The 22867-nt window shown below is 42.5% G+C and overlaps 1 protein-coding gene, 1 non-coding gene and 1 pseudogene across 2 annotated transcripts; 1 reads left to right on the forward strand and 2 right to left on the reverse strand.

The window, feature by feature from the left end:
- Nucleotides 1-8160: 8160 nt before the first annotated feature.
- Nucleotides 8161-8577, reverse strand: LOC132065549 (uncharacterized). Its single transcript, XM_059458983.1, has one exon. It carries the CDS (start codon nt 8575-8577, stop codon nt 8161-8163), a length of 417 nt encoding a protein of 138 aa, XP_059314966.1.
- Nucleotides 8578-8758: 181 nt separating this feature from the next.
- LOC132065557 (uncharacterized) lies at nt 8759-22225 on the reverse strand (annotated as a pseudogene).
- Nucleotides 22226-22241: 16 nt separating this feature from the next.
- LOC132031576 (small nucleolar RNA R71) lies at nt 22242-22346 on the forward strand. Its single transcript, XR_009408309.1, has one exon. It is a non-coding gene; the product is annotated as a small nucleolar RNA R71 (small nucleolar RNA).
- The last annotated feature ends 521 nt before the right edge of the window (nt 22347-22867 follow it).

Raw genomic sequence — 22867 nt, forward strand, 5'->3', positions numbered from 1 at the left:
CCCCCGGAAAAAAGGGGGGAAGAGAAAAGGGGTTGCCCAAAGATCCGCCCCCAAAGAAAGGAACGAGGGGCCCCAAAAAGGAAAGCAACCCAAAATGAGAATTCCATCTCCCAAGAGAGCCCCCGGGGTCCCCTTTGAGAGGCTTTCTTCTCAAGAGCTCCATACGGGTCCTCCCCCCCCGGTATTAGCCCAGTTATTGCCATTTAAGAGGGGTTTGGGGTCCTTTAAACCTTGACCGTCCCGACTAGCATCGACTCGCTGTCTTCATGGGAGGGACGAACCAGATATCAAAGGGGCACTTCGCAGCACCGTCGGATGGAAACGACTGGGTTCTAGGACATAATGGCTAAAGGACGCACGACAGCCCTCTTGGGCAACCTATAGCTCTTTCCCTTCCAGTTATTCCTGCTAGAAATTTCTTTCCACAACCTGATATGGGGGGAGGAGAAGTCGAGGATTTTTTGGACCCATCTCGAAAGGTCCGATATCAAATTCAGCGTCCACAGGGTGGCTACAAGGATGGAGGAGAAGAAAATCAATTGTCGAACATTGAAACATAGCATAAACAGGACAAAAGGATTAAAAATATTTACGTTCGTAGTTCCATAGTTTCATTATAGGATCTCCGAGGCTTGACTAAATCCGCGGTAGCGATGATAACATATCTCTCTGTCCATCCCTGATTGAAATCATTATCAATACTCGTGATTATTGCCTTCTAAACGCGTTGGGCTAATAGGAGAACCCCGACCTTGAAGATCTCCAGAGAGTAGAGATAGATCCGTTGGGAGAGAGTAAAGTCCTCCTTAACTTGAGTAGAGAGGTACCTAAGATACGCCATAATCCTCCAGTCCACCGAGCCGGCCTGGGCCAAGTATATCTAGTATTTTCAGTAAACCTCTAAGATCACAGGATCGATGTGGTCACCGAGTCTCAAAGAGAAAGGATAAGTATATATGAAGGAGTAGTTGGGTTGATGGGAAGTAATATTCTCTTCCTTGGCCTGGAGGAGCATCTCAATATCTTTCCAGCCACAGTCCTTCTTGACCTGGCCAAGGTTATCCTTGCTAATAGAGGTGTGATACACCTACGCCGGCCCATTTCTTTCATGATATGGGGTAGTAGAAGTATCGCGCACTGCCAAGTCCTTAGCAGTCGACCATTTTTCGGGTATAAACATTTTCACCTGTTGAGGGGCAATGTTTGAGGCTGAAGTCTTTCTCTTCGGTGACCTAGGTACCGGAGGGCGGTCGATCGGTACTTGTTGAATGAAGACCTCAGAATCGCTGTTCCAACCGCTCTAGATTTGGTGGTGGCGCCACTAGCGATAGACGAATCAGAAGACATGGCAGAAGCTAGAAAAGGTGACGATTAAGGTTCGCAGAAAAAATGATAGCCTTAAAGAACGATTATAAGAAGTCTCTCAGAAAAATAAGCTCAAGAGAGAAATGATTCTTTGGAGGAGAGGCAGAGGTATTTATAAAGATAAAGGAGTATTAATGGTATAACGCGGACGTTGTCAAATATAGTAACCCAACAAGGTTGGGGTCGAATCCCACAGGGAATAGGGTGTGAAAAGGGTACTAAATTCGTAGAATGCTATGTTTAGGTCTAATGTCTTAATCCGATGATTTTGGTGAAAGTTGGGTTTTTAGTAACTAATTGCTAAATATTTCTTTGGTTGTGAATGTATGGTAAAAGAAACTAAGGTTGTGTCCCCGTTAGATAGAGTGTATGATCATGGGCATTGATCTTGATATACGTCTAATGGATCATTATATGAATGCACTTAATCCCTATATGAATCTCTACTATTTCCCAATAAATAAAGATTATTTCTTTCTATGATTTTCCCAAATATAAGAAAGTAGCTATGAAGAACGATTAATCATGCCAAGTAAATTCTTCTTATTCCTAAGTGAATTTATTAAACAAAGTTTAAAGCTTTGAGTTCTTGTTGTTTATTCTTACCAACCCTAATTATTTTCCCAAATAAATCAAGGTTTATGGCTTTAATCAATGTTTGCAACCATTAATTATGAATGAAGAATGAAGAATAACCAAACCCTAATAATCCATTATTGTATATCAATCACAAACCCAATCACAAAACACCCATCAATTGGGTTCACAACCCTAGTAAGGGAAATTAGCTACTCATAGAAGGAGAAGAACAATAAGAAGTAATAGAAATCATAATGCTTACAATTGATTGTTTGGAATTGAAGAGAATTGAATTGTAATTGTTTGTAATCTCCCAAAAGACTTCAAAATTATGAATAGCTAATACTAGGAAAAATAAGACTGAGTTCTGTATTGAATAATAATGCAGGAAACCTAAAATCAGGTATTTATAAGAGTCAAAGCCGTGCAAAACTGGACTGACAAAATTGCCCTCGACGGACCAATGTACGGACCGTACTTTTTATACGGTCCGTAGAATCAATGGATGCCTTCCGTGAAATCTCTCCAGTGGTCCAATGTACGATCAACTTTCACGGACCGTAAATATTATACGGTCCGTATAACTTGCCCGTAAATCTCTTTGTCTTAACAACTCTTCTGGAACCAATATACGGTGGATTTTACGGACCGTAAATATTATACGGTCCGTACTTCTGGCCGGACATCCGCTTCTTACAAAGACCCATTCTGTTGACCATTCACGATGGAATTTACGGACCGTGAATATTATACGGTCCGTATGTTCCTCCGTATAACTCTGTCTTCAGTAAATTTCTTTCTCTGAACCTCTTTTTCACTCCATTTTCACGACTTGCTCCCGAATCACATTAAACATCTGCAACATGTCACAAACACATCAAAACGACCCAGACTTGCTCAAAAACAAGTAAAACTTATAGCCAAAAAGTGTCGAATGTGCCATAATTTCACGGCACATCAACACCCCCAACTTAAAGTCTTTGCTTGTCCTCAAGCAAGTCATACAAAACAATGACTCAATCTAACACCTAGATATCATAGAATAACAATGTCTACATTGGTTTTAACTCTGAACTACCGGCATGCATGTTTTTCTTCCAAGGACCACCCCAATTTTCTCTTTTAAAGAAACATACACAAGAACGCTATGACTAACAATGAAGCTTCAATGCATGACATTACCTTATCAAGTATATTATGATGCACACAAACGCTACTTTAGGCGGTCACTTCATTTGCCCAATTTTCATCCTTATGCCCTCACAAAGACCAAAGAATGTCCCAACACACATATATACCATAAGAAAGGGGACGAAGACGAAGGAGAAAAGAAAACACTCACACTCACAAAGAACTTCATATCTACACATGCAAATACCATAGGCTTGCCCTTATTTTCTATGTTTTCATCCTAGGCTCGTTCGGTTGTGATCACATTAGGGCTTGTTTTGGCTTGTAATGTAGGCTTAGGGACGGGTAGGATACTTTTTGGATATTAGTGACTCACCCTCCTTGAACACTACAACATCTCTTCACCGTAATTCACCTCTTTTCTTTCCACCCCCTTTATTTCCTTTCAAGTTTTCGACCTCGATGTGATTTTATGCCTAACCACTTCGCAAATCTTTTTGTGTTACAATTTTTCGATAAATTATTTTTTTTTCTTTTATATATATACAACTATCACATCGAGTCTCCACTAGCAACCTCCACCACCCCCAACTTATGTTTTCAACATCTATTTCACATTTAATTCACCCCCAACTTAGGCATTCTGCCTCATCTATCTCGTAGCATCAAGGAGGGAACGGGTGCGAAGATGGAATTATTGCACAAAGGGAACGGTTTCACAGTTGGCTAGTCAAGAAAAAGGTCAACAGGCTCAAAAGGGGAAACTAGGGATACTTTTACTTTTGGTAAGGCGTATTTTGGCAAAGTGACTATTTACACAAGGAAAGCCTAAGATCATTTCACAACCAAACTCGTTTTCGGATTTCAAACAAGACCAACCGGGCAAGTTCTAGATTATACATGCATAAACAGAATCAACTAACTACTCACACACACATTGGCATAAGGACAATCATTTTCACACTTGTGACCTCCTACGTAGTCATTCATCACACACAATACCCCAATAATCATAGTGTCATATAAAGAATCACTCATGTCAACCACTAGCTGTCTTCAGTATGCATTTTTCAATAATTTCGAGGGGTTCTAAAATTTCAAACAAATCATAACACATGCCATCAGTTACAGAATAACACCAAATAAGTCAAAATTACTCTACTCAACCTAAGCAACATCCTAAACATGCCAGTTTCAACAAAATAAAATCCCCCTCAGGAAAAGAACTCTGGCAAAGAAAAGCCGAGGGGGTTCCTAAACACGTATTTACACTATACTAAAATCAGATAGTCCCACCCCCAACTAAAGAATCAGGCCGCCCTCGGTGCATCGGCGTAAGCATAAACAAGACAAGGGATAGGACTACCGAGGCACACTATGTGCCATGCTCCGCCTGCGGAGCCTCCACTGCACCAGTCTCAGTGGGTGCTGGGTCAACTGTGCTGCTGGGAGGCTCGGTCTGAGTCTGCGGAAGTGGGTCCGCTGGTGGAACAGAAGTCCCGGCCTCCTCTGGCACCTCAATGCTAGGTACCGTCTGCTCGACAGGGGGATCCACACTGCTCGATGCCCCTGTGTAGTGGAAGTCAACCAAAGATTGCCGCGTGGCATGCCTTAGCTGGCGCTCCTCTAACTCCACGATGTCGACCTCGTCATCATCATCCTCGGACCGCGGCCTTTTCCTCGTCTTGGGCCGAGGGCTCCTCCCTAGATAATCGCACCACAGGCACCAAGGATCGCCAAGTCAATCGGCATAGGCGATTGAGGGGGATTCTCAAACATGCCCCCTCCTTCACGAATCGCAAGGATGTCGTCTTTCACCGAGAAATGTCTTTCTTCACCGCGTTCGTGTCCGTCGAAGACGAGACCTTCTCCAACTCTAAAACTCGCCTCTCAACACCATCAATCCTGGAGTGAATTTGACGGTGAGACTGGGCGAGGGACTCCATTTTCTTCCGAACTGCCCGTGCTATAACTTCCTCCAACTCCCCCAATAGGCTAGTGATCTGTCGATCGGCTCTGTCCGCCTTTACATAGGAGTCGTGGAAGTTTTGCCTGTTAAATGGAATCATTATACCCCCAGGAAGTGCTGTAGAGGTGGAAGTGACTCTAGTGGCAGGTGGTGCAGTTGTGGGAACCGGCTCAGTAGCAACCGCAGGGGCTGTGGAAGAGGTGGGGCCCGACGATGACTCCGAAACCGCTGTAGGAACCGGTACTGTCGTGGCAGCAGTCACAACACCCTCAGTGAGCTCTTCTAAAGTCGTGCCCTCGTCCTCATTCTGATCATACTCATATGGCACAAATGCTGGGGCTGTCACACCACCTCGGGCTGCAGCTAATCTATCCTTCACTTCTTGATCCTTGCTCTTTATCAAACTGTAGATGTGCTTAGCCTCGAACTTATGGTCCCAGTAGGGGAACTTCTGGATGTCAAGCTTCAAGCACAGGGCGGTAATCAAGCATGGGAACACCAACGAAAGGCCAGGCTGAGTTGCCCGCACCCGAAACTCATCCGCTATCAACTTTCCTATATCCACTGCATACCAGGACATGATGGCCGCCACTACAATCGCTTGGGTTATTGTGAGTTGATTATCTGTCTGAGTTGGTTGTAGCCTGTGCATCAGGACACTCCCGAATCTTGTGCCTCCACCGAAAGATCTTTCTTTTTTATCGGGGCGCTAGAATTTGTGCGCCACACTGGATTTCCCCTAGCAATCACCGAAGCCACCCATGGTAGTTCTCTCATCTGGTCAGCCCTGTTCCCTGCCAATCTGTAGTCTAACTCATCAGTGTTCGCCGGCGGCTCATAGTTGTCCCCGAAGTAGAATCTGTTGATGGCCTTGCTGGAGAAATCAACCCGTTCACCTCTAATCGTCACCTTCTGGAGCCGGACCACTGTCTTTGCTTGTTGGGATGGCCTGTACCTGTTGTTGATCTCCGCCGCATAGTTGGCGTAGAATTCTCTCACAATAGTGGATTCATATGAGCCGAGTGGTTGGCTAAGGAATCCCCATCCATGGTGATCAATAATGGCTTGTATGGTTGGGAAGTGTTCCAACCCTTCGAAACTGATTCGCCGCTCCTCATAGATGTTCCGGCGGAAACCCTGTCCTCCTTCCTTTGGTTCTAGCCCCTTATCATATATTTCTTTTGAACCTGGGACCGAGAACCTAATAGCATGCTCAGAGCGCTCCTTCATTCTGTTCTCATTCAGGCGTGCCGCCTCTTCAGCATCAGATTCATCCGGTGCATTAGTCGCCTCTTCTCGACTCGGCAAATCAGGAGAGCTTGATGAGTGCTCCCCATCACTGCTAGTCCCTTTATCAGACGGTGGATGGTCTGAAGTTTGGGCAGCTCTTCGCAACCGTGTGGTTCGGGTGATAGGAGCCTGGTCTTCATCACGGAGCTTAGATTGGACTTGGGTTTGGCCTCGCCCTCGGCCCTGAGCACGACCCCTTGTTTTCGCCATTCCTGTGTATGACATGTTAGTACTCGTAAAGTAGACAAAGATGCAAAAATTTTTTTTTTACGGGTCGTGAAAAACATACGGTCCGTAAAACAGACCGTAGATTTGGAACAGAAAGACATGCTTAATCCTGGAGAACCTACGATGAAGTTATACGGGCCGTATAATTTTTACGGTCCGTAGAACTCGTCGTAAGTTATGGACAGAAAACATGGAACTGAGGCAACTGTTTGACGACACAAGTTACGGTCCGTATAATTTATACGGTCCGTAAGTTATGTCGTAAAACAGCAACAGAGAGATTCACTGAACATGGCATATATACGATACAGATTTACGGTCCGTATAATTTATACGGTTCGTAAATCCATCCGTATATATACCCTTTCTCTGTACTCAGTCATCCATGTTTCTCCCCGACCCTATGCATTCAAAACTTGATTTTAGACATGGAACCATATTATTTTGCTCGTATCATGTCGGGGTTACTCAGACTTCACCCCAATCTACTCTATTTTCTCATTCAAGCATTTTATCGGACAGTTGGTGGGCATCACAAATGGGTGTATCCTTTACAGACCTACACACTCGCAATGCCCACCGACCCAATGGGATTTTCGAACTTCTCGTTTCCCATGAGGCCTATGTTAAGCAACACTACCAAATCCCCGCCCCATCATATTTCAAAATCTATGCCCTAACCCATAAAAATCCCAGACATCACCCATGAGGGTGTTCAAGATATACACGTGAGATCAATACTAGGGTATGAGGGGATTAACAAACCTGATAGGACGGAGATGAGTAACTTTACTGATGAAAATTAGTACGAAAGGAATAACAATACAGCGCCTGATGTTGCTTGCTTCAACTGGTGTTGGTGAAGATGGTTCGGTTTCGTGGATATGGTGGTGTAGGGGAGATTTTGTGATTAATATGGGGAGTGATGTTAGGGATGTGGTTTGGTAGTGGATTAGAGGGAGTAAATATAGGGAATTTGAATGGGAATGGTGGAGAAACGGATTTGTGGGGAGTGGAAGTTGAAGCAAATAAGGTAACTGCCTTTTGATATATACCCTTCGCCTCTTTTCTTTTTCTTTTCCGCAAATTTAGTCACTTAAAACTTACCTGGCCTTTTACGAGACAAATCTACGACCGTATAATTTATACGGGCCGTAGATCTGGCCGTAGATCTGCGACGGTGATTCAATCTGACGATCCTTGGTTCACGCTGGAACATACGTCCCGTATAAATTTTACGGTCCGTATGTTATGGCGTGAATCAAGGACAGAAAGGGCTTTTACCTGACTCATGTTCTACGCTTCCATATACGGACCGTATATTTTACACGGACCGTATATTCTGGCGTAGATCATTAACAGTAAACCATTGCTTTGCTCCTTCAATCTACGCTTCCATCTACGGACCGTAAATAATATACGGACCGTAGATTCTGGCGTAGATCAACTCCAGTGTCTATCCTTTGCATCCTGCACCAAAACAAACATTACCCTATATTTTGAAAACAAAGAAAACCAGAATGAAAAATAAACATTACACTTGGGTTGCCTCCCAAGAAGCGCTTGATTTAACGTCGCAGCACGACGGTGGTGCCCATTCACTCTTTATCAGTGTGCACCAGATCATCGTTCGTTCCGAGGTGCTTCAACCTGTATCGATCAACAATCCTATCCTCCGAAACCATCCCGTGATAGTGCTTCAATCTCTGCCCATTCACCTTAAATGTCCGAGTTCCATCTCCGGACTTTAACTCAATCGCTCCATGGGGTGAAACACCAACCACCTCAAATGGACCAGACCACCTCGATTTAAGCTTACCAGGCAGCAACTTCAAACGGGAGTTAAACAGCAATACAGGATCACCCTTGTAAAATTCTCGCTTCAAGATCTTCTTATCATGGTAATGCTTCATTCTTTCTTTATACAGTGCTGCACTCTCATATGCCTGATACCGAAACTCATCCATCTCATTTAGTTGGAACAACCTGAGCTTGGTTGCTTCCTCCCAATCCATATTCGCCTTCTTCAAAGCCCACATAGCCTTGTGCTCAAGTTCAACCGGCAAGTGACAAGCTTTTCCGAATACAAGCTTGAAGGGTGAAGTCCCAATCGAGTCTTAAAAGCGATCCGTATGCCCATAGAGCATCATCGAGCTTGCGGGCCCAATCGATTCTATTTGCATTGGACCGTTTTTGCTAAATACTCTTGATTTTCCTATTGGACACTTCAACTTGCCCACTCGTCAGAGGATGATAAGGTGTTGCCACCCTATGTTTTACTCCATATTTCTCCATCAATCCAGCGAAAGCTTTATTGCAAAAGTGGGATCCACCATTGCTGATTATAGCTCTCGGAGTACCGAAGCGAGTAAATATGTTCTTCTTGAGGAACCCCATGACACTCTTGGCCTCATTATTAGGTAAATCCACTGCTTCTACCCATTTTGACACATAATCCACAAAAAAAAATGTATTTCATGCCACTCCGAACTGACTAAGGTTCCCATGAAGTCAATCCCCCGGACATCGAACACTTCCACCTCCATAACAAAATTCATAGGCATCTCTTGCCTTCGCCTATGTTCCCTTGCCTCGACATTGGTCACAAGACCGCACCAATAAATTAGCATCATGAAATATGGTCGGCCGCAGTAACCGCATTCAAGTACCTTAGCCTATTCGAGTTCCACTATGATGACCCCCAACCTAGAGAGTCATGGCATGCCTTTAGAATCGCCATCACTTCACTTTCCGGAACACATCGCCGAATGATGTTGTCAGCGCATGTTCGGAACAGATAAGGCTCGTCCCAGTAGTACTGCCGAGCATCCCGCAAGAATTTCTTCTTTTGGTATGCTTTGATATCTTCTGGAATTATACCTGTGACCAAATAATTTGCAATATTAGCATACCAAGGCGCCACCTCCATGTGCACATCCAACACCCTCTCATCCGGAAAAGCATCATCTATGTCAAGCTCATCAGAAGGTCTCCCAGCCTCTTCAAGGCGAGAGAGATGGTCGCAACTTGGTTTTCGGTGCCCTTGCGATCTTTTACCTCAAAGTCAAACTCTTTGCAAAGAAGAACACCCATCCGATCGGGCCGTGGCTTTGCTTCCTTCTTTGCCATGAGATATTTCAAGGCTGCATGATCAGTGTAAACCACGACTTTGGACCCCAATAAGTAGGCCCGAAACTTCTCAAAAGCAAACACAATGGCAAGCGCCTCTTGCTCCGTCACCGTGTAATTCATCGAAGCGCATTCAGTGTTCTGCTTGCATAATAGATCGGGTGCATAATTTTATTGTGCCTCTGTCCAAGCACAACACCTATTGCAAAACCACTAGCATCACACATTAGTTCAAATGGCAAGGACCAGTCAGGAGCAACAATAATGGGAGCAGTAGTAAGACGCTCTTTCAACTCATCAAACGCCTTTCGGCACTTATCATCAAATGCAAACTTCGCCTCTTTTTCAAGAAGCTTGCACATTGGGTTAGCAATCTTGGAGAAATATTTGATAAAGCGCCTGTAGAACCCAGCATGCCCCAAGAAACTTCGAACACCTTTGACTGAGATAGGTGGTGGAAGTTTTGCAATCACATCAATTTTCGCTTGATCTACCTCAATTCCCTTTTCAGAGATTTTGTGACCAAGGACGATCCCTTCCTTTTACCATGAAATGGCACTTCTCCCAATTTAGAACGAGATTGGTCTCCTCACACCTTTTCAGCACTTGACCCAGATGGCCAAGACACTCTTCAAATGAATCCCCTACTACAGAGAAATCATCCATGAACACCTCTAAGTAATCCTCTACCATATCAGAGAAAATTGACATCATGCACCTCTGAAACGTGGCTGGTGCATTACACAACCCAAACGGCATCCGGCTAAATACAAACGTCCTATAAGGACATGTAAAAGTAGTCTTCTCCTGATCTTCCAAGGCAATATTGATCTGGTTGTAGCCCGAATAACTATCAAGGAAACAATAGTAGGAACGACCCACTAGCCGATCAAGCATTTGATCAATAAAAGGCATGGGGAAATGGTCCTTGCATGTAGCTGTGTTGAGCTTGCAATAATCCATGCAAACTCTCCATCCAGTCACGGTCCTAGTTGGGATCAACTCATTCTTTGCATTCGGCACCACAGTGGTGCCGCCCTTTTTAGGAACACATTGGACTGGGCTCACCCATTTACTATCAGCAATTGGGTAAACCACTGCAGCATCTAACCATTTGATGATCTCTTTCTTGACTACCTCTTGCATATTCTCGTTCAGTCGCCTCTGATGCTGTTATACCTCGCATTTTGCATATTTGGATATTCCGAGTTAATGGCGGAAAGTTAAGGACAAGGCTAGTTTTCGACTTTGTTTAGGGTGCAAGTTGCTTGTAAGTATTAGTGGCATGGAATATTAAGGGCAAATTTGAAATTTAGAAACTAGTATTATTTATGACTTGTTGAAGAAGTCTTGTGGCCATCAAGTTGGAGTGGACTATGGCCACATGGATGCAAAATGCATGTGATGAAAAGATGACTAATTAGGTATATAATTCATCTTTGTGACTTGAGAAATTTCTAGAAATTTGAAGAAAATTAGAGAAAAGAAAAATGAAAAAAAAAGAGAAAAGAGAGAGAGGTGGCCGGCCATGTGTGCGGTACGTGCCTCCACTTATATATATATATATATGTGTGTGTGATGAAAGCATAAGACAAGTATTCATCATTTTATTTCCTAGAAATTTCAAGAAAGATGGAGAAAGAGAGAGAAAGGCCATTCGGCCTTGAGCTTGGCCGAGCAAGCCATGGAAGTTGTCAAGAAAAAAAAATGTTTTCTTCATGCTTTCCTACTAATTGAAAGGCTCTCGTTAACATGGAGTGGTTGTTGGGACAAGAAAACCATTCGTTGTTGCAATTCATCAAGCCTAGCCGAGGGAGAAGTTGAATGAAAAAAGGTGAGGTTCAATTTTCTTTACATGTTTCATAGGAGTTTATGCATATTGTAAGATGTAGAAATGAATGAAATTCATGAAAGGTAGCATGTTGAGGTTTGGCCGTGTGTATTGCATCGTGGCCGTGTGTGTGTGTGTTGTTGTGTAGGAGTGAAGAACTAATTTATTTAGTATGTTGGATTGTTGTATTATGAATGGTTGTGCATGTTGTAATGTGAAGGAATGGATAGAATTCATGAAATCATGGGTGTTGGTATGTTGGCCGAATGGTGGTCTTTGTGAAGGAAGAATGAATCAAATTTATTTAGTGTTCTTGGCTATTGTTGTTGAGAATTATATGGTGAGAATGAATGTTTGATGACTTATGTTGAAGTTGTAGTGTTGCGGACTGTTTTGGAGAACTAATATAATTGTAATATGATTTCTTGTATTGATGGAAATGATGACGCTAACGTATGGAATTGTCGAGGTAGTGTATGAAATTGGAAGAAAGAAACGTATTATCGTTGCCTCTATGGAAATTGGTAGTTTCGGGTGAAGTGGTATATGGTTGGGATTGCTTTGAATATTGTATAAATTGCTTGGAATGTTCTTAAATTATGTTTGAATGGTTGCGGATTAGTAATCGAATATGTGAGCATTGGTATTGAATTGATCGTATGTAGTTTATTTGAATATAACGAAATATTGTCGAATTGTATAGAAAGGAACTATTGATGTTAGAATGCGCTTTTGGATCATTTATGGATATTGCTATTATGGTTGTTGGTATGGTTGTTGTTGGTATTGGCCGAGTTGAATTCTCGGGGGGTGTTGGATTTATGGGAGATGCTTTCTGCCGGAATTTCGGTAGATAAAGTGTTAGTTGGAATTGAATTTCTAGGCGACTATGGCTAATGTTTGATGTCTAATAACATTGTGTAGACCGTGAGAAGTCGAGACTGAAGTTCGGATTAGCGTAGGAAGCGGCTAAGGTATGTAAAGCTCACCTTTCTTTCTTTTGGCATGTCCTAGTTGAAAGTAAGTTATGACACGTTTCCCGAGGTAACTCTATTCTTGCAATCCGAGCTTGTTTATGATTCTTATTTGTTTCTCGATATTCATATTCTTAATGTAACCAAGATATGGTCTTTATGTCATTAGTAAGATTTGGATTTCAAAAATTGCATATAAGTTGTGTTTCCAAAAGAGTGACGTTTTTAAATGACTCCCTAACTACGAACGTCCGTATCTTTCATAGGAAGGCTCGGATTGCTTCGATATGTTCGTATGTGATTCCATAATATGTGAGGTCCGTAACTTTCCGAGGCGGGCCCGAATTGATTCGATATATGACTATGGTCCCTACGATATTCTGATATGCTCATAATATGTGATATGTTTCCGAATAATGTCCGAAAGCTATTTGGTATAATATTTGTCCGGATTTTCAAGATGCTTTGATATGCTTACGTTATATGATTTGTATATATTCTAGAATATGATCAATTGGTTTCGAGAGCGGTGGTGGGGGCAAACCCAATGGTGGGGCAAACCTCGGCGGTGCACGCGCGAGTCCCAAGTGGGGGGGGGGGGTGAGCGTAAGGCCGCCTTAGGCGAATCCCACATTGGTTTAGGCGAATCCCACATCGGTTAATGTCAGCTTACTTCATTGAGTCTCTGAAATGATTTATGTGCATGGTTTCTCACTACTCTGCTCGTGCGAGCTGTAGCCACTCTTTCACTGCGTCCCGGGCCAGGGCATGTATTCGTGCACATTCCTCTGCATTGTTCACCGCGTCCCTCCATGGAGGGCCGGGGCACGTATATTTACCGCGTCCCTTGCTAGCGGGGCCGGGGCACGTTATATGATATGATGATATGGGAGAGGTGGCCAGGATGGCATATGATGATTCCCTTTTACCGCGTCCCTGTGGGGGCCGGGGCACGTTACATGTACATGTATATGATATGATTTTACTACCGCGTCCCTCACTAGAGGGCCGGGGCACGTTATATGTATATGTATATGTATACGATGATTTCATTTACCGCGTCCCTCACGAGAGGGCCGGGGCACGTTATATGCATACATGATGATTTTATGGAAATGACACGCATGATATATGTTTTTTTTTTTTAAAAGGCAAGTGTTATGGTTTTTCTGTACTCTTTATTTCGGTATAATCCCGCTTATTATATTTCATGCTTTACATACTCATTACCTATTCGTGCGACCCTTTTTTTTTCGGGGTCGCGTTTCATGCCGCGCAGGTACACCCAGGTGAGCTGAAGATATTAGCAGAAGATGTTCCAGCGGGATTGGCGAGCTCCATTTTCCCCGGAGTGCAGCCGAGTCAGAATATTATGTTATGGTTCTATGTTCCGTGTTAGAGACTTTGCAGACAGTGTCGTGGGTATAAGATGTCGGTTATGTAAGCGGCTATGTAAGCCGACGTATTATTATGTATTGTATTATAAGTTCATATGCTACAAATTTTATTTGATTTGAAAAAGATGAAAAGTATGTTTGACTTTCTGAAAAATTTTCGTTTTGTAATTATGTTATGATTAAAGGCCCAGTATGATTATGAATGTCACGGAAGTCAGAGGGTTCGCTCGGCTCTAAATAAGGGTCGGGTGCCTATCACACCCTATCGGATTAAGGGTGTGACAAATTGGTATCGAGGCCCGTCCTAGGGGTTGTACGCAAAGTCGTGTCCGGTAGGGTCCTGTTTATGACAAAAAGCCGCCACATTTATAAACAAAGGAGGCTACGGGGCATCTAGGGTGGTTGCTCTTCTTTGACATCTTAGATCGTGCCATAGAGCCAAGGCATAGGAAATGAGATTTTCGATACTAACCTTTGATTTCGGCGGGGGAGAAGGGTAACGACAGAAGAAAGTAATTAGTGATATTGGAAGCTACAAAGCACACAGGTAAGTAAAGGTATGAAAGATATATGTCAAGTAAGGTATTGGCATACGATTGAAACGCAAAGTTGAAAACCGAAAAGGAAGGTAAGCAAGAAAGTGTGACACGTGTAGCCATGTTGAGCATATGAGGTAAATTCGTTATTTTCGGACTTCTATGAATATTGAGAGCCCTGTGCAGCTATGATACGATATGATATGATATGATGTGTACATATAATGATGGCCCTGTGAGGCACTGTGGGTATTTCCTGCGTGCAGGTTTTGGGGTAGTAAAAAATACAGAGGAAACTCTGCCGAAATTTTTCTAGAAATGATACGGAAATGAGAAATGAGGTATAAGTTGGGAATATGTTTGGAAAAAAAAAAGTCGTGTAAATAGTAATGATGGGATTTAACCGAGCTGTGAGCGCGGCTGTCCTTTTGGAAGGATAAGTTAAATTGCGGAATTAGCAATAATAGTAAATGGGAGGTCGGTGGGGATATGGTAATAAGGAATTTGGAATGGACTAGCGATATTAAGAGATGATCTAGAGACAAAAGTAGTAGTTTGAATAGAGTAATATGTATTAAGGCACCGACTGAATCGATAGGTAGGAGAAAAATATGATGAGATTATAGTCACGGGAAGTAAGGATACGAGTAAGACAGGGGTGTGAAGGAAAAAGAACGGTGACGGATAGGAAGGTATTAATATGACAGTTCTTAGGGATGTGTCGTGAGGGCGTTTTGGGAATATGTTAAGATTTCGACTTACTCAATATTATGTGTCGAAGGTCATGCGGTGAGGTAGACGCAGTCGGGAAGGCGTTAAAGCGTCATATTTTATCAAAGTTCCAAAGTTAAGCGTGCTGGGGTGAGAGCAATTTCAGGATGGGTGACCCCCTGGGAAGTTTTCTGGAAATTTTACAAAATTTCGACGTAAGGAGCCAACGAGAAGGTAGAGTAATTTAAGGAAGATTAGAGTATGCGGAGTGGCTAGAAACCTTCAGAGGACGTGTAGGTCGGGGCGGAATAGGCCAGTGAAGAGAAGGAGTCAACGGAAAGAGGAATTAAGAAGAAAGTGGGGCAACAGTATAGTAATAGGTTATGATGTGTATAGCTGAGGACACGGGTACTATAAGTGATGGAATGGCGAAAGGCCAAGTTATAGGGAGATGCGAAACGAGGTAGAATGAAAGCTAAGAATGACTGGTATGATATGGACAAACGTGGGTGAATAGAGTACGCTTTGAAAACGAGAGAAGGACTATGTAGAAGAAGTGTGTTCTGAATGACACAAAGGTAGCATAAGATCCCTCGTGTACAGAACAAGGGATAGGCATAAGTGGGAGAAATGATAAGGGAATATCAAAGGAAGCACCCTAGGTAGGTGGAGATGAAGAAGATATTTTAAGAGAACTTTGGATACTTACCGTCGAAATAAAAGTGTTGTCCAATTGAGCTTAGAAATAAGGACATGGCGCAAAGCATAAACAATTAATGGTATAAGTACACCCCTAAAGGGGGGAAGCGGGTGAGAGAAATGCAAGGATGAGATGGAAACAATCGACATTGTAATATGTTTGACATGGATACTTGGGCCATAAATGGGACCCCTTTACTGAAATAAGTTAGTAAGATCGGAAAAACCAGCGATAAGTGGATGAAAGTCAGGATGGTATTTAAGGTAGTGTGAGGAGTTTTGGCCGAAACCTTGAATGACATGACGCTAGGAAATGGATAGGTATGAAGATAATGAGAGCATGACAAGAGAATGGTATGAAATAACTTAACAGATATTATGAAGGATAGCGAGGCTATACGAGAGTAAGGGCCAAGATGTTGGCTATAGAGTCGTTCGCTAGTGCGGTTGCAACTTGTAGGTAATGGAGGAAAAAGAAATATGACAAAATAGGAGGAGCGGGAATTGGTATGAACAAGAAATGCAAAGCAAGACGAAAGAACCATGTCTAAGATTGAACGTACTGTATACAAGCTGTACAAGGACAATACAGTTGTGATCTTTCGGGTATATTATGGAAAAAAAAATGTAACGATGGTTTGCGCCAATTATCACAATAGAACTAGTGTTGAAGACAGGTGAGATGTGGCTATGGATGAACTAAGGGATCGATGAATGAGTTGTAGGCGACAACCATAAAAGGGAGCTCCTCCGAGGCGCCTATGAGACCCCGTAGGACTAATTGAACATTCGAGGACGAATGTTCTAAAGGGGGGAAGGATGTTATACCTCGCATTTTGCATATTTGGATATTCCGAGTTAATGGCAGAAAGTTAAGGACAAGGCTAGTTTCCGACTTTGTTTAGGGTGCAAGTTGCTTGTAAGTATTAGTGGCATGGAATATTAAGGGCAAATTTGAAATTTAGAAACTAGTATTATTTATGACTTGTTGAAGAAGTCTTGTGGCCATCCAAGTTGGAGTGGACTATGGCCCACATGGATGCAAAATGCATGTGATGAAAAGATGACTAATTAGGTATATAATTCATCTTTGTGACTTGAGAAATTTCTAGAAATTTGAAGAAAATTAGAGAAAAGAAAAATGAAAAAAAAAGAGAAAAGAGAGAGAGGTGGCCGGCCATGTGCATGGCCATGTGCCTCCACTTATATATATATATATATGTGTGTGTGATGAAAGCATAAGACAAGTATTCATCATTTTATTTCCTAGAAATTTCAAGAAAGATGGAGAAAGAGAGAGAAAGGCCATTCGGCCTTGAGCTTGGCCGAGCAAGCCTTGGAAGTTGTCAAGAAAAAAAAAATGTTTTCTTCATGCTTTCCTACTAATTGAAAGGCTCTCGTTAACATGGAGTGGTTGTTGGGACAAGAAAACCATTCGTTGTTGCAATTCATCAAGCCTAGCCGAGGGAGAAGTTGAATGGAAAAAGGTGAGGTTCAATCTTCTTTACATGTTTCATAGGAGTTTATGCATATTGTAAGATGTAGAAATGAATGAAATTCATGAAAGGTAGCATGTTGAGGTTTGGCCGTGTGTATTGCATTGTGGCCGTGTGTGTGTGTGTTGTTGTGTAGGAGTGAAGAACTAATTTATTTAGTATGTTGGATTGTTGTATTATGAATGGTTGTGCATGTTGTAATGTGAAGGAATGGATAGAATTCATGAAATCATGGGTGTTGGTATGTTGGCCGAATGGTGGCTGCTTTGTGAAGGAAGAATGAATCAAATTTATTTAGTGTTCTTGGCTATTGTTGTTGAGAATTATATGGTGAGAATGAATGTTTGATGACTTATGTTGAAGTTGTAGTGTTGCGGACTGTTTTGGAGAACTAATATAATTGTAATATGATTCCTTGTATTGATGGAAATGATGACGCTAACGTATGGAATTGTCGAGGTAGTGTATGAAATTGGAAGAAAGAAACGTATTATCGTTGCCTCTATGGAAATTGGTAGTTTCGGGTGAAGTGGTATATGGTTGGGATTGCTTTGAATATTGTATAAATTGCTTGGAATGTTCTTAAATTATGTTTGAATGGTTGCGGATTAGTAATCGAATATGTGAGCATTGGTATTGAATTGATCGTATGTAGTTTATTTGAATATAACTGAAATATTGTCGAATTGTATAGAAAGGAACTATTGATGTTAGAATGCGCTTTGGATCATTTATGGATATTGCTATTATGGTTGTTGGTATGGTTGTTGTTGGTATTGGCCGAGTTGAATTCTCGGGGGTGTTGGATTTATAGGGGAGATGCTGCCGGAATTTCGGTAGATAAAGTGTTAGTTGGAATTGAATTTCTAGGCGACTATGGCTAATGTTTGATGTCTAATGACATTGTGTAGACCGTGAGAAGTCGAGACTGAAGTTCGGATTAGCGTAGGAAGCGGCTAAGGTATGTAAAGCTCACCTTTCTTTCTTTTGGCATGTCCTAGTTGAAAGTAAGTTATGACACGTTTCCCGAGGTAACTCTATTCTTGCAATCCGAGCTTGTTTATGATTCTTATTTGTTTCTCGATATTCATATTCTTAATGTAACCAAGATATGGTCTTTATGTCATTAGTAAGATTTGGATTTCAAAAATTGCATATAAGTTGTGTTCCAAAAGAGTGACGTTTTTAAATGACTCCCTAACTACGAACGTCCGTATCTTTCATAGGAAGGCTCAGATTGCTTCGATATGTTCATATGTGATTCCATAATATGTGAGGTCCGTAACTTTCCGAGGCGGGCCCGAATTGATTCGATATATGACTATGGTCCCTACGATATTCTGATATGGTCATAATATGTGATATGTTTCCGAATAATGTCCGAAAGCTATTTGGTATAATATTTGTCCGGATTTTCAAGATGCTTTGATATGCTTACGTTATATGATTTGTATATATTCTGGAATATGATCAATTGGTTTCAGAGCCGGTGGTGGGGCAAACCCAATGGTGGGGCAAACCCAATGGTGGGGCAAACCTCAGCAGGCACGCTGAGTCCCAAAGTGGGGGGTGAGCGTAAGGCCGCCTTAGGCGAATCCCACATTGGTTTAGGCGAATCCCACATTGGTTTAGGCGAATCCCACATCGGTTAATGTCAGCTTACTTCATTGAGTCTCTAAAATGATTTATGTGCATGGTTTCTCACTACTCTGCTCGTGCGAGCTGTAGCCACTCTTTCGCGTCCGGGCCAGGGCATGTTTTCGTGCACATTCCTCTGCATTGTTCACCGCGTCCCTCCATGGAGGGCCGGGGCACGTATATTTATCGCGTCCCTTGCTAGCGGGGCCGGGGCACGTTATATGATATGATGATATGGGGGAGGTGGCCAGGATGGCATATGATGATTCCCTTTTACCGCGTCCCTCCATGGGGGGCCGGGGCACGTTACATGTACATGCATATGATATGATTTTACTACCGCGTCCCTCACTAGAGGGCCGGGGCACGTTATATGTATATGTATATGTATACGATGATTTCATTTACCGCGTCCCTCACGAGAGGGCCGGGGCACGTTATATGCATACATGATGATTTTATGAAAATGACACGCATGATATATGTTTTTTTTTTAAAAAGGCAAGTGTTATGGTTTTTCTGTACTCTTTATTTAGGTATATTCCCGCTTATTATATTTCATGCTTTACATACTCAGTACCATTCGTGCCGACCCCTTTTTTTTTCGGGGGGCGCGTTTCATGCCGCGCGGTACACCCAGGTGAGTGAAGATATTAGCGAAAGATATTCCGGCGGGATTGGCGAGCTCCATTTTCCACGGAGTGCGGCGAGTCGAAATATTATGTTATGGTTCTATGTTCCGTGTTAGAGACTTTGCAGACAGTGTCGTGGGTATAAGATGTCGGTCATGTCAGCGGCTATGTAAGCCGACGTATTATTATGTATTGTATTATAAGTTCATATGCTACAAATTTTATTTGATTTGAAAAAGATGAAAAGTATGTTTGACTTTCTGAAAAATTTCCGTTTTATAATTATGTTATGATTAAAGGCCCAGTATGATTATGAATGTCACGGAAGTCAGAGGGTTCGCTCGGCCCTAAATAAGGGTCGGGTGCCCATCACACCCTATCGGATTAAGGGTGTGACAGATGCTCTACACTCGGTTTGCTACCTTCCTCCAACTGGATTTTATGCTCACAGATCCCAGATGGAATACCTCGAATGTCTGCTATGGTCCATCCAATAGCACGCCTATACTCTCTCAACACCTCCAAAAGCTGTAAAATCTGCTCCTCAGTCAGTTGAGCGTACACAATCATTGGCAATGTATTGTCTGGACCAAGGAACTCATATTTCAGATGTGAGGGAAGCTGTTTAAGCTCCAATTTAGGTGGCTCAATGATCGAAGGCTTTTCTGGAGGAGTCGTTCTATTTTCCAGATCAAGATTCAGCTTCTTTGGTTGGTAAGAATAAGATCCCAACCCAGCAAGCGAATTTACCGTCTCCACATAACCTTCCATGTCTTCAGCATCAAAATTAACTAGAATACCAGCTAGAGCTTCACCCAAACTTTCTTCTTCCATCTTGAACTCCACTGCTTCATCAATAACGTCCACCGAATCAATTACCGAAATGCTCTCGTAAGCACTTGGTAACTTCTGAAAAGTTACTTCTTCATTGTTGACTCGGAACTTGATTTCATTTTTTTCCGAATCCATCAGTGCTCTCCCTGTAGCAAGGAAAGGTCTCCCCAGAATAATAGGAATGTCCCTATCAACAGCACAGTCAAGAATTACAAAATCAGCGGGCAACATAAAATCACCAACGCGCACAAGTACATCATCAACCACCCCAACAGGTCTCTTGATAGACCTATCAGCCATTTGCAATCTCATAGTCGTCGGCCTTGGCATCCCCAAACCAGATTGTTTGTATATAGCAAGGGGCATCAAATTAATACTCGCCCCATTATCACACAAAGCGCGAGCAAAATCATGGTGCCCAACAGAACAAGGAATGGTGAACGCCCCAGGATCTCCCTTCTTACGAACGGTAGTAGTTGAGATGATGGAACTCACAGTGTGAGTCAAACTTACAGTTTCATGTTGAACCGTTTTCTTCTTGGTCAGCAAGTCCTTCAAATATTTAGCAAAATCGGGCATCTCCTTGACAACATCCAAGAAGGGGAAATTTAGAGATAACTGCTTTAGCTGCTCATAAAACTTCTCGAACTTAGCATCTTCCTTCTTCTTTACCAACCTCTGAGGAAAGGGTGGTGTAGATTTGAAAAGTTGAGTCAAAGGGCGGAGAGCCCTTTCACCAGTACGTCGCTTGCTTGTGTTCTCAGCTGCCTTCGCAATCTCCGGAATATCAGCAACCTTCTTGTCAGTAGCATTCTCATCAACAATAATGGGTGCTTCAGACTGCACCTCATCCTCTTCATCTATCGGCTCAAGATCACTCACCTGCTTTTCAGCCCCTTGGATTATTTTACCACTCCTAGTAGTGATGGCAAACACACGGTCTACACCGCCTCCCCCATTCTTTGGATTTGGAATTGTGTCACTCGGAAGTCCTCCTTTTAGGAGGGGTCTTTTGCTTTCCAGAAATATCCTCATACGTGACTCGAGCTTCCGAATAGGCTATTTTGTGTATGGGAACCCACTGTCTCTGTCAGCCCAGATAAAGTTCTTTCAGACTTAGACTGATTTGCCAAAATCTTCTCAAGCATTGCTTCAACCTTTGAACTACCTTGCTCAGTTGACTGCCCTTTCGGTGGTATGTAAGGATTGGAACTCTTGTTCCCAAAATTGTTCTTTTGTTGTTGTAGCTCCCTTGGTTCGCACCACCGTAATTATTGTTGTAGTTCCCAGAGTTGTTATAAGCACCTTGACCTTGTTGGGGTCTCCACTGATTCTGACTCTGATAACCACCCTGGTAATTCTGTCTCTGGTAACCCCCTTGAGAGTTATTCACATAATTAGCATCCTCAATCTGCATAGAGGGCCCCTCGTGGAACGGACCATCTTGAGCATGGTACATCCCTTTTGGTAAGACTGCCTCCTCTTCACAAACATTTACTTTCTTTATCTGGGATTCATCGAACTTCTTCGTCAGCAAGGAAATATTTGTTGCAAGTTCTGCCAAGGTTTGCTGAGTATCTTGATTCTCCTTCACTATATTTTGGATCATAGCACTACCGAACGGTACCACATCAGCATTGTTTGAGTGCCAAGCCTGATTATGAGTTGTCAGCTTGTTAAGTATGGTGGTCACCCGTCGATAAGATTTGTTCATGAAACAACCATCAGCTGCATTATTCGCAACTGATTGCGACACTGGATCTAACCCTCGGTAGAACTTCTCCATTAATATGTTCTCCGGAAAACCATGATTTGGGCTCTTCTGCAAATAATCCTTGAATCTCTCCCATGCTTCATATAATTGTTCCCCCGTCGCTGCTTAAATTCATAGATCTTGTCCCGAATTTCAGCCTTCTTGCTGGGGGGTACCATTTTGTGAGAAACGCAGCCACCATCTCTGCCCATGAAGTAATCGAATTTTGGGGCAGCTTCTCGAACCATGTTCTTGCCTCTCCAGCCAAGGAATATTTCAATAACCTCAACCGAATAGCATCCGCCAAAATTTGATACGCTCAAATTACACCTATTAATGGTATAACGCGGACGTTGTCAAATATAGTAGCCCAACAAGGTTGGGGTCGAATCCCATAGGGAATAGGGTGTGAAAAGGGTACTAAATTCGTAGAATTCTATGTTTAGGTCTAATGTCTTAATCCGATGATTTTGGTAAAAGTAAGATTTTTAGTAACTAATTGCTAAATATTCCTTTGGTTGTGAATGTATGGTAAAAGAAACTAAGGTTGTGTCCCCGTTAGATAGAGTGTATGATCATGGGCGTTGATCTTGATATACGTCTAATGGATCATTATATGAATGCACTTAATCCCTATATGAATCTCTACTATTTCCCAATAAATAAAGATTATTT

The sequence above is a fragment of the Lycium ferocissimum genome, chromosome 1 (assembly GCF_029784015.1).
Source record: "Lycium ferocissimum isolate CSIRO_LF1 chromosome 1, AGI_CSIRO_Lferr_CH_V1, whole genome shotgun sequence".
Lineage (NCBI taxonomy): Eukaryota > Viridiplantae > Streptophyta > Magnoliopsida > Solanales > Solanaceae > Lycium > Lycium ferocissimum.